This window comes from Musca autumnalis, unplaced genomic scaffold, assembly GCF_047663935.1.
Source record: "Musca autumnalis isolate F117 unplaced genomic scaffold, ASM4766393v1 scaffold_2, whole genome shotgun sequence".
Taxonomy (NCBI): domain Eukaryota; kingdom Metazoa; phylum Arthropoda; class Insecta; order Diptera; family Muscidae; genus Musca; species Musca autumnalis.
The window spans coordinates 219934373-219947030 of NW_027411755.1; the positions used below are offsets into that span (position 1 = coordinate 219934373).

Below are 12658 nucleotides of genomic sequence, written 5' to 3' on the forward strand. Positions count from 1 at the left end.
TTCCACAGGCCGAACTAAGAAAAGATCTCCAATTCTCTCTATTTGTTGCTTCGCACTCTGGAATGCCTCGTCTTTGCATCTCTTCATCCACTTGTTTGCGCCATCTATTCCTTGGCCTGCCAATTCTGCGTGCACCGCCAAGCGGTGCGTATTTATACGCCTTTTTAGCGGGTTCATCTTCGCCCATTCTTATGATATGACCTAGCCAACGCAATTGCTGTATCTCGATACGTTTAACTATATTGATGTCATTGTATAGCAGATACATCTCGTGGTTCATACGACGTCGATATTCAACGTCAACGCAGATTGCTCCGTAGATCTTTCGAAGAATTTTTCTCTCAAACACGCCAAGCACTGTCTTATCTGCTTGCCCAAGCACCCAGGCTTCGGAACCATACATCAGCACGGGTAGTATCAGTGTTTTGTAAAGCGTTATTTTTGTTTGACGAGTTGTGGCTTTGTTTTTAAAGTGTTTACATAAGCCAAAGTAGCATCTGTTGGCCAACACAATTCTTCTGATATTGTCTGCTGTTTTTACGACGGTGCCGAGGTAGACGAAGTCGTTTACTTCCTCAAAATTATAGGAACCAACTTCGACAGGTGGCCCGATCTCAATGGACGCATTGCGCGCAGTTTACCGCCAGACCCACTTTAGCAGATTCTCCTTCGACCTTCATAAAGGTATCCGTTACTTCTTTAACTGATCGTCCAATAATGCCTATCTCATCAGCATAAGCAAGTAACATGTGGCTATTGGTGCAGATTGTGCCACTTCTTTTGCAGTTTGCCTCTCATATAACCTTTTCTAGCTGGATGTAGAAAAGATCACACGAAAGGCTGTCTCCTTGCCTGAAACCTCTTTTGGTACAAAACTCTTCAATTTTAACTGAAGTTCTTTTGTCAGTTAAAGTCATTTTACAAAGCCGAATAAGCTATGCAGGGACACCAAATTCAGACATGGTTTGGAATACCTTTGAACGTAGCGGGCTGTCGAAGGCTGCTTTATAATCGACAAAACGGTGGTAGGTGTCGATCTGCATCTCATGGGTCTTCACCAGGATTTGCCGCAGGGTAAATATCTGGTCAATGTTGGACTTGCAAGGTCTAAAGCCGCATTGGTATGGTCAATTATTTCGTTGACCATGGGCTTTAGTCGTTCGCACAATATCCCTGACACTATCTTGTAGGCGATAGGGAGAAGACTTATGCCACTATAGTTGGAGCAAAAAATCTTATCTCCTTTCTTATGGACGGGACACAGGATGCTCAGTTTCTAATCGTCGGGTACGCGTTCTTCCTGCCAGATGGAGCTAACTAGCTGATGCATACACCTTTTTAGCGTGTCGCCTCCGGTTTTAAACAGCTCGGGTGTTAGGCCATCAGCTTCTGCTGCCTTGTTATTCTAAAGCCAGTTTATTGCTGTCTTTACCTTATCTTGGCCGGGTGGTATACATTCAATACCATCTTCTGGGATTGGCCCAGTGGTATCTTCGTCGGCTTCGCTACTATTGGATACCAACAGTTTGGAATAATGCTCTTTCCATATCCTTAGCACATTATCTGTATCAGTTACCAAATTACCTTGCTGGTCTCTACAGGAGGATGTGCCTGTACCGAAGCCATCAGTTTGATTCTTGACTCTTTGGTAGAATTTTCGGACTTCATTCTGGCTCCTGTACATCTCGATTTTATCACACTCCCGATTTTCCATCTCTCTCTTTTTTCTGCGGAAAAGACGTTTCTCCTCTCTCCTTTTCTCCGTGTTTCTCTCTCGTGCGCTACGCGTTGCTACGGATTGTAAAGTAGCCCTATATGCCGCATTTTTCTCTTCGGTGGCAGCACGACACTCCTGATAATACCATGGATTCCTTGGTGGAGGTCTCTGGTATCCAAGTATGGATTGTGCGGCTGTTTGCATGGAGTGGGCAATGCTTTGCCATTGTCCTTATATGTTATCGGGACGAGGAGTGCTTTGATTAAGCAGCTGGGCCAGTTGCGTGGAGTATGCTGTGGATATCTTACCGATGTCCAACTTCCGTGTTGTGTCCAACTTCCGTGTTGTGTCTGTTCGCACTTTGTTTGTTACGTTTAATCTAGTACGTACCTTTGCGGCAACAAGGTAGTGGTCCGAGTCTATGTTTGCACCTCGAAACGATCGTACATCCAACGTGAACAGTTTGACTTCTTGTTCTTTGATCTGGCGACAGCCAGGTGCCCTTATGAATGTCGATATGCTTAAATCTGGTGCTGCTAACTACCATGTTTCTTGCAGCTGCAAAGTCTATCAGCCTCATATCAATGTCAGATGTTTCACTGTGGAGACTGAATTTCCCGACTATTGGGCCAAAGATATTCTCCTTTCCAATTTTGGCATTAAAATCGCCTAGTATAATTTTAATGTCATGGGCAGGGAAACGGTCATATGTTTATACTAGTTGCTCGTAAAATATATCTTTGGTCTGTTCGTCCTTGTCTTAAGTGGGAGCATGAGCGCAAATAAAGCTGATGTTGAAGAATTTAGATTTTAATCGAATTGCAGCGAGTCTTTCATTCACTGTTTTAATCTCCGACCAACTACAAATCCGCAACCAAAATCATGCTTTGTGTCATGGCAGCTATAATACAGTGTGTCACCTTTAGGTGTTGTTGTGACGGCTTTCCCGTTCCATCGTATTTCCTGTATGGCAGTAATGTCGGCCTTGTACGTTTCAAGTGCATCTGCCAATGCGTAAACTGCACCTTCTCTATAAAGAGTGCGAACATTCCAGGTGCAGAGTCGCAGATCATGGTCCTTAAAACGTTTGCGGTGTTCGTCAACTTTGGAGGGGTTTGTTTTTCTTTTCTTTCGGCACATGTTAGCTCACTACCTTTAACGGGTATTAAAGGCAGTTCCCCAGGAGACACCACGGGGAGGTCAGTGTCCACTTGAGATGAAATAAGGACCAAGACAATTCCTGGGCTTTGCCATGTTAAAGCCGGTCAGGACCGTTCCTTGGTATCATCCATCCCTTACGTTACCCAAGATACAGTGTTATAGTACCATCCAATATTCTCATAACACCTACAAATATTATTTAACAGAATCATGTCTCTAAAAATTCCCTTACACGCGCAACCCAATTTTCATAATTTTTACAATTAAATGAAATAAAAACTAAAATCATTTTTGTTGTTCTTTTTGTTCTTCCGCTTAAATAAACGAAAGAACAAACACACAAACATACCCTCTTTAACAAGTACACATGCCACCTTAACTTTCATCATCCATAAACAAAAGAAGAAATAACATTCGATTTTGCAATAGTAATTCAGGTTGTACTTCCGTTCAAATAAACGCGCTGCCTAAAGATTGCATTATTAGCATTTCTTTTCAGCAGACAAAATTCTAATTAATTTGACAACTTGTAAAATTAATTCGGTGAAATTGTGGTTGACATAAACATTTTAATCTTTATATATAAAACTCAATTGTCGTTTGTTGGTAATTGAATCAGTTGAAAACGGCTAAAGCGATTTGGATATTTTTTTGTGGAAATGTTAGTCATAGTCCAGTTTAGGTTTTTATGCAAAGAAAAATTTGCCACGCCCACTTTTCCGCCCACTTTTATAAATATGTTATATCTACGGAACTACTCAATAGATTTTCCTGAAATTTGCAGGGAACGTAAAGTGATGGCCCCCGGTTGAAATATGCTACATATTTGGTTGAATTTCGGATCGGGCGGGGTACCTCCCCTATGCCCTATTTTTGTAAAAAATGCAATATTTGCAACAATTACAAATGTATCGCCTTGAAAATTAATTTCCGAGTCAATGGCGATTGTGTCTCCGACCTTACGTGCTTATTTGGGGCATTAAGACTGGACAACGCCCACTTTTTTAAATATGTTATATCTACGAAACTACTAAATCGATTTTCCTGAAACTTTCAGCGAATGTACAGGTTTGGTCCCCGACTTGACTTTCGGATCGGGCGGGTACCTCCCATATGCCCTATTTTTGTAAAAAATGCAATATTTGCAACAAATACGAATGTATCTGTTTGGGAATTTATTTGCGAGTCAATGGCGATTGTGTCTCCAACCTTACGTACTTATTTTGTAACTTAAGATCCGACCACGCCCACTTTCTAATTAGGTTATATCTACAGGGTATTTTCAAGAAAATCGCGATTTTTCTATATCAAATATCGTTCGTTGATAATGGCATCAATTGAGAACGGCTGGACCGATTTTCGACCTGGGTTTTTATGCAAAGAAAATTTGACCATGCCCACTTTTACGCCCAATTTCTTCAATTTTCTATTTTTATCATTTCAAAAAAACTACTGAACCGATTTTCCTGAAATTGCCAGGAAATGCACAGAGATGGTCCCCGCTTAAAATAGGCTACAAATTCAGTTGAATTTGGGAAAGGGCGGGGAACTTCTCCTATAGCCTGCTTTTTTAAAAATGTTATATTTACAATAATTACGAATGTATCTATTTGGATGTTAATTTGCGAGACAATTGTGGTTGTGTCTCCGACCTTTCGTACTATTTAAGAACTACAGACTTGACCATACCCACTTTTTAAAATATGTTACATCTACAAAACTACTGAACAGATATTCTTGAAAATATCAGGGAATGTACAGGCATATTTTCTTGAATTTTGAAGAGGGCATATTTAAAAAAACGCCTTACCTTTATGAATAAGAATCAAATGCTGTCATAACCCAACTTAGGTTTTTTGGAAAGAAAAGTTTACTACGCCCCCGAAAACAGGCTACATATTTTATTGAATTCCAGAGGGGACGGGGTACTTCCCATATGCGATATTAAAAAAAAAAACGTTGTATTTGCCAAAATTTTGTATGTATCGGAATAAAAATTTACGGATTAATCTACAATCTAGGTACTTCTTTGGGGCCTATGTCATAACTCCAATACTACTGAAGGGATTTCCATAAAATTTGCAGCAAAAGCTCAATGTTTGCCGTTGTTATGTGGGGTACCTTCCCCATGCCTTTCTGTTAACGCTATATGTATAAGCCAAACTTATGATTATATCGGTCAGCATACATTTTGGTAGGCGATGAAGTTTTGTGCACCCTAGGACCGGACCAGGCCCGCTTTTTTAATATGTTATATCTTGAAAACTGATGACCACGCCCACTCTTTTCAAAACATTATTTTTCCAAAACTACTGAACCTAATTTTCAGCAAATATTCAGGAATGTCCCGTGGTCCAAGATGCTATATATTTGTAGACGAATTTCGGGGCCTATCATTTTATAATCGCTGTATTTGCTAAACTTATGCGTGCATCAGGTTGCAAATTAGTTTTCGAGACAACCGTGGTTGTCCCCCGATCAAGAAAAACTATATATTTTCAAATGTACTTAAATGGTGAGGTTCAACGTTCCATCAGCCATGAAAAGATAAAACATATACATAGGTCTGAATAAGCGGGAGAATTCGATTTAATATTTTTTTAACTTTTATTATTAGATCGCTTTAGGATAAAGACACTGACATGGACGATAATAAATCCTAAAAGGCACTAATTGGCGAAAAATCCGACAAAGCCCGTAAGAAAAAAGAAACGTTACAGACAAAATCTGTTGATAAATTTAAAATCCTTCTCGGTTTGACAATGGACCGAAGAAGAGAGGTAGAAAATACCTACTTTTGAATTAAAGCTCATTACGACGGGCCAGCAACGCGGACCGGGGTCTGCTAGTCTTTATATATAAAACTCAATTGTCGTTTGTTGGTAATTGAATCAGTTGAAAACGGCTAGAGCGATTTGGATAATTTTTTGTGGAAATGTTAGTCATAGTCCAATTTAGGTTTTTATGCAAAGAAAAATTGGCCACGCCCACTTTTCCGCCCACTTTTATAAATATGTTATATCTACGGAACTACTCAATAGATTTTCCTGAAATTTGCAGGGAACGTAAAGTGATGGCCCCCGGTTGAAATAGGCTATATATTTGGTTGAATTTCGGATCGGGCGGGGTACCTCCCCTATGCCCTATTTTTGTAAAAATACCATATTTGCAACAATTACAAATGTATCGCTTTGAAAATTAGTTTCCGAGTCAATGGCGATTGTGTCTCCGACCTTACGTGCTTATTTGGGGCATTAAGACTGGACAACGCCCACTTTCTTAAATATGTTATATCTACGAAACTACTGAATCGATTTTCCTGAAACTTTCAGCGAATGTACAGGGTTGGTCCCTGATAAAAATAGGCTACATATTTTTTGACTTTCGGATTGGGCGGGTACTTCCCCTATGCCCTATTTTTGTAAAAATGCAATATTTGCGACAAATACGAATGTATCGGTTTCGGAATTTATTTGCGAATCAATGGCGATTGTGTCTCCAACATTACGTACTTATTTTGGGACTTAAGATCCGACCACGCTCACTTTCTAATTAGGTTATATCTACAAAACTACTGAAAGGATTTTCAAGGAAATCGCGATTTGTCTAAACTTTTAAATGTTTTAATAGTATACAAAAGTTGTTTAACATACAGAAAAAATTGTGCCCGTGCACTTTTATTGTACTGTTGGGTAATTTCATTTTCGAGTTTAAAAAAAAATTATTGTTTTGAATTTTGACAGTTTTCAAAACTGTTAATTTTTGTTTGCACTTTTTATCAATGAACACAAACAAATGATACGATCCAGTACCAATCACACAAAGTCATAAACTGTTCAACTATCAAATTGTGGATTAACTTAATCGTGCGACGAAAAATAAAATAAGATTAATTGTAAATTGAATACAATTGTGAATTTCAAAAAAAGATAAATAATTTTTTTTAAACGGTGATAAGTTTTTTGTAATTAGAATTCCATTGTAAGTACATTGCAATCGTTTCGTGAATTGAAATAAGTTACATGGTTTTATATCAACAAAATATATAGATTAACCTGTGGGTTTTGAAGTTATTAGCGGTTGCAAGGTAAGAAAAAAGTGAATAAATTCACTCGCGTTGTAATGCCGCCAATAAGAAGGAGCAATTTAGGTCGCAGAACTCGCAATGCTTCAAATCAACAATATTTTCGATCTACTCAAACTGCGGAGCAACTGCAAGAGCGAAATGAAATTGAACGAAATCGGTTATCACAAATACGTTCAGTACGTAGACGTGAAGGACGCGAAGGTGTCAACGAAGCAGATATGCATCGAATGAACCACGATGAACCAAATGTTCGTGCAAGAAGACAAACAAATGTTGCGTTCAATACTCATCGAGCTGCATTCCATTACAATAGGACGATTGATTACAGTGCTGACCAATTAGTTGCTATTGGTTCGATGAGCGTTGTATGTCCACACTGTAACGCATTGAAATATAGGAATGAATCTCCTGGTATGTGTTGCGCAAGTGGCAAGGTAAAATTGGCACCGTTGATGCCACCACCAGAACCATTGCGCTCATTGCTTTCTGGAACAGGAGCACAGTCCAAACATTTCCTGACACAAATCCAAAAGTACAACAATTGTTTCCAAATGACTTCATTTGGCGCAACAAATGTTGTTCAGAATAATTTTATGCCTACTTTCAAGGTAATTTCAATACAATCACAGCATTTCGTTTTGTTAATGTAAATTAAAAACTACAGATTCAAGGCCAAATATATCATCAAGCAGGTTCACTTTTGCCAGTTCCGGGTGCTGACCATAAATTTCTGCAGATTTACTTCATGGGCAATGCACCACAAGAAGTAGATCAGCGTTGTGCATATAACAGTTCGGTACAGAGACCAATAGTTGAGCAACTGCAACATTTTTTTCATCAACATAATCAATTAATTGCATTGTTCAAAACCGCAATAGACCGCATGCCCTCTGACAATCACAAAATAGTTATTAGAGCCGATAAGACTCCTGCGGGAGAACACTCAAGGCGTTTCAATGCACCAACAATTGACGATGTTGCTATTGTCATAGTTGGTGAAAATTTCGAATCCCGTGATATTGTTCTACATCGACGAAATAGTCAGCTACAGCGTGTGCACGAAACCCACCGATCATATGATGCGTTACAATATCCCATCATATTTTGGCAAGGTGAAGACGGTTATGATTTCTCGATCAAAATGATAAATCCGCTTACAGGTGAATAGCAAATCTAAAATTTCTCTAATATAAAATTCATTCATTTTGGCACTACATTTAATTTACAGGCGCTGAAACCAACAAAAAAGTAAGTTCAATGAACTATTATTCATATAGACTAATGATTCGTCAGAATGAAGACAATCACATATTGAAATGTCGTCGTCTTTTCCACCAATATGCTGTCGATATGTATGTAAAAATTGAGACAGAACGACTTAAATTCATCCGATTGAACCAGAAAAAACTCCGTTCCGAAGAGTATATTCATCTTCGAGATGCCATAAATGCGGACGGAAACGCCCAGAATGTCGGCCGAATGACAATTCTTCCGGCAACGTACATCGGAAGTCCGCGACACATGCATGAATATGCCCAAGACGCCATGTCGTACGTTCGACAATACGGCACAGCAGATTTATTCATAACATTCACTTGCAATCCCCAGTGGATAGAGATTCGGCAAGAGTTATTCCCTGGCCAATCACCCTCCGACCGCCATGACATCACTGCAAGGGTCTTCAAACAAAAATTAAAATCACTGATGGATTTCATTGTGAAGCATCGCGTGTTCGGTGAGACGCGCTGTTGGATGTATTCAGTGGAGTGGCAAAAACGCGGATTGCCACATGCACATATTCTGATTTGGTTAATTGAGAAGATAAGACCAAATGAAATCGATGATGTAATATCAGCTGAAATTCCTGATGAATCAGAAGATCCAGACTTACATGAGGTTGTTACTAAGAACATGATCCATGGCCCCTGTGGATCGTTAAATATCAATTCTCCCTGCATGGTCGACGGAAAATGTTCGAAGCGTTTTCCTCGACCATTAGTAGCTGAAACAATAACCGGAAATGACGGTTACCCATTGTACCGTCGTCGTTCAACTTCGGACAATGGAAGATCTACAATGGTGAAAGTGAATCAGCAGGACATTGAAATTGATAACAGTTGGATTGTTCCGTATTCTCCACTACTCTCCAAAACATTCAAAGCACACATCAACGTCGAATCTTGCCATTCTGTTAAATCCATCAAATACATATGCAAATATGTGACCAAAGGCAGTGACATGGCAGTGATTGGAGTAAATGCGGAGAATTCCAACGATGAACTCACTCAATTTCAAATGGGCCGTTATGTTAGCAGTAACGAAGCACTTTGGCGCATCTATTCATTTGCCATTCACGAAAGACATCCACCTGTTGTTCATTTAGCCGTGCATTTGGAAAATTGTCAAAGAGTGTACTTTACTGAGGATAACGTATTACAACGAGTTGATCGACCGCCTTCTACAACACTGACCAGCTTTTTTGAACTGTGTCAGAATGATGAATTTGCGCGAAGGCTTCTATATTCCGAAATTCCAAGGTATTATACTTGGAATAAATCAGCAAAGAAATTTCAACGGCGAAAGCAAGGAAATTCAGTTGCAGGTTACCCCAATTTATTTTCCACCGATTCATTAGGTCGAATTTATACAGTCCATCCAAAAAACGATGAGTGCTTCTATTTACGTTTGTTGTTAGTCAACGTACGTGGCCCAACATCATTTCAAGATTTGCGTACTATAAATGGTGAACTGTGTGACACATATAGAGAAGCGTGTCAGCGTTTGCGATTGCTGGAAAATGACTCTCATTGGATATACACTCTCGAAGATGCAGTGCTTTCGTCAAATCCTCATCAAATACGAACACTATTTTCCATAATTATCTCAACATGTTTCCCATCCAAACCAACTGATTTGTGGAACAATTACAAAGATGCTATGTGTGATGATATTTTGCATCAGATTCGTATAACAACATCAAATCCAAATTTACAACTGAGCGATGAAATTTACAACGAGGCTTTGATATTAATTGAGGACATGTGCTTGATGATGTCCACCAAGCCATTATCTGACTTAGGCATGGCAGCTCCCAATCGCCCGATGCACCACGCATTCAATCAAGAGTTGCGACGCGAAAAGCAATATGATTGCGATGCCTTAAGGGAATTAGTTCGAACGAGCGTTCCCCTGTTAAATCGACAACAAAAATATGCGTATCAAACCATTATGCAGGCTGTGAACAATGGCACTGGAGGATTCTTTTTTCTGGATGCTCCCGGTGGAACTGGAAAAACTTTTTTGCTTGCGTTGATTTTAGCAACGATACGCTCAGAGAATGATATCGCACTTGCACTAGCTTCATCAGGAATTGCAGCTACGTTGTTGGAAGGCGGTCGAACTGCCCATTCAGCACTCAAGTTGCCATTGAATATGCAAATAAATGAAAATCCAACATGCAACATTTCCAAGAACAGCGCGATGGCCAAAGTTTTGCAACAAAGCAAATTGATCGTTTGGGATGAGTGTACAATGGCGCATAAAAAGTCTCTAGAGGCATTACACAAAACGATGCAAGATTTACGAAACAATCAAAACCTGTTTGGTGGTGCAATGATTCTGTTGGCAGGTGATTTTCGTCAAACATTGCCAGTGATTCCACGCTCAACTCCAGCCGATGAGCTTAATGCATGCTTGAAGTCGTCCGTCTTATGGAAACACGTCAAGAAACTCAAATTGACTGTGAACATGCGTGTCGAGCTGCTGAACGATCAAAACGGAGAAGTATTTTCAAAAATGTTGCTGGACATTGGCGATGGCAAAATCTCGGTTGATATTTCGACCGGTTGTATTCAATTTCCAGTCGGCTTCTGCCAGTTCACTGAATCAAAATCCGAACTCATCCGAAAGATTTTTCCAAACATTGCACACAATTATAAAAATCATGATTGGTTAAGCGAACGTGCTATATTGGCTGCGAAAAATATTGATGTCGACGAATTGAATTTTGAGATTCAATCTGAAATAGATTCTGTATCTATGACGTACAAATCGGTGGATTCAGTTACTTCCCAAGACGATGTCGTCAACTATCCAACTGAGTTTTTAAACTCGCTAGAGTTACCCGGATTACCGCCTCACAACCTCCAACTGAAAGTCGGGTCGGTAATCATAATGTTACGAAACATAAACCAACCACGTCTTTGTAATGGCACCAGGCTTGCGGTTAAAAAACTGATGAATAACGTAATCGAAGCAACAATACTTAAAGGAAAGTACAAAGGTGAAGACGTATTGATACCACGGATCCCAATGATTCCGACGGACATGCCATTCGATTTTAAACGCTTGCAGTTTCCGGTAAGGCTTGCATTTGCAATGACAATTAACAAGTCTCAAGGGCAGTCATTGAGAGTTTGCGGCATTAACCTTGAAAATCCATGTTTTTCGCATGGCCAATTGTATGTCGCCTGTTCCCGCGTGGGAACACCATCAGCATTATATGTTTTCGCGCCAGATAACAAAACAAAAAATGTCGTGTATCATAGAGCATTGCAATGAACGAAATTATGTTATTACAGCTAAACAATCGAAAAACTATTTATTTTTACAATTATTGGTGATTGTACCATGCCCCAAACCTATATAACAAATTATCACTACAAACGTTGTTTTTTCACATTTGCAATAGCTTTCTACAAAATTAAGAGCAGAACAGAACAACGTCTGTCGGGTCAGCTAGTATTGTTCTAAGTTAAGGAAAAAATATATAAATAGCTAGTAAAATTATTGTAAAGTCAGTCTAAAGATAAATTCAAAAGTGAACTCGTGAATAAAGTGATCATCTGAAAGAGTGATAAAAAAAGTTTTTTTTTTGTTTTATTACAAGAAGGTGATAATAATTGGCGCAGTCGGTAGGATCCGCAATATATGTATCGTACATATATACGTGTTAACGTTTAATTGCGGATTTCGCGAGTGAATAAAAAAGAGGAATTAAAAAAGTCCCTAGTTCCAAAGGACCTTAAATAAAAGATCCTACTGAACATTTTAAAGGTTGCTGAAGATCCTTTAATAAAAAAAGGGAACTCCTCTTGAACACTTTTAAAGGATGCAGAAGATCCTCTAAAAATATATATACGTGTTTTACAAAGTATATGAAATAACATTCCTCTTGAACACTTTTAAAAGGATGCAGAAGATCCTCTAAAAATATATATACGTGTTTTACAAAGGACATGAAATAACATTCCTCTTGAACAGTTTTAAAAGGATGGAAAATATCCTGTAATACAAAAAAAATATATACGTGATTTAATGGACCTTAAAGACAAGATCCTCGCAAACATTCTAACAAGGATATAGAAGATCCTTTAATACAAAGACTTTTTGAACATTACAAAAGTTAATACAAACCCAAAACTCCAATAAACCTAAACGTAGCAAAAGACGATACAAAAATAAATCCTTGAAACAACAAATTTAAAGAAGACCTAAAGAACAAGAACCAACGAACCTGTAAGGCAATAATCAACAAAGGACGTGAAAATCTCAACTAAACTTTGAAAACCAAGAAGACCATTGCAGCACCAGGAAATTAAAACATAAAGTCGGAAAAATGGTAGAACCAAACGCCCCTCTCTCTGTTCGTATCGATCCATTGAAATATTTAGATCGATTACCCGAATTCAGTG

General features: G+C 38.9%; 1 protein-coding gene across 1 annotated transcript in view; it reads left to right on the top strand.

The window, feature by feature from the left end:
* Positions 1-8669: 8669 nt before the first annotated feature.
* The window catches only part of LOC141392525 (uncharacterized), a 152017-nt gene continuing 148028 nt past the window's right edge, over positions 8670-12658 (top strand). The window contains exon 1 of the mRNA XM_073965463.1: positions 8670-11169. Within this exon, the coding sequence (XP_073821564.1) occupies positions 8670-11169 (2500 nt within the window). The remainder of the gene's footprint in view (positions 11170-12658) is intronic.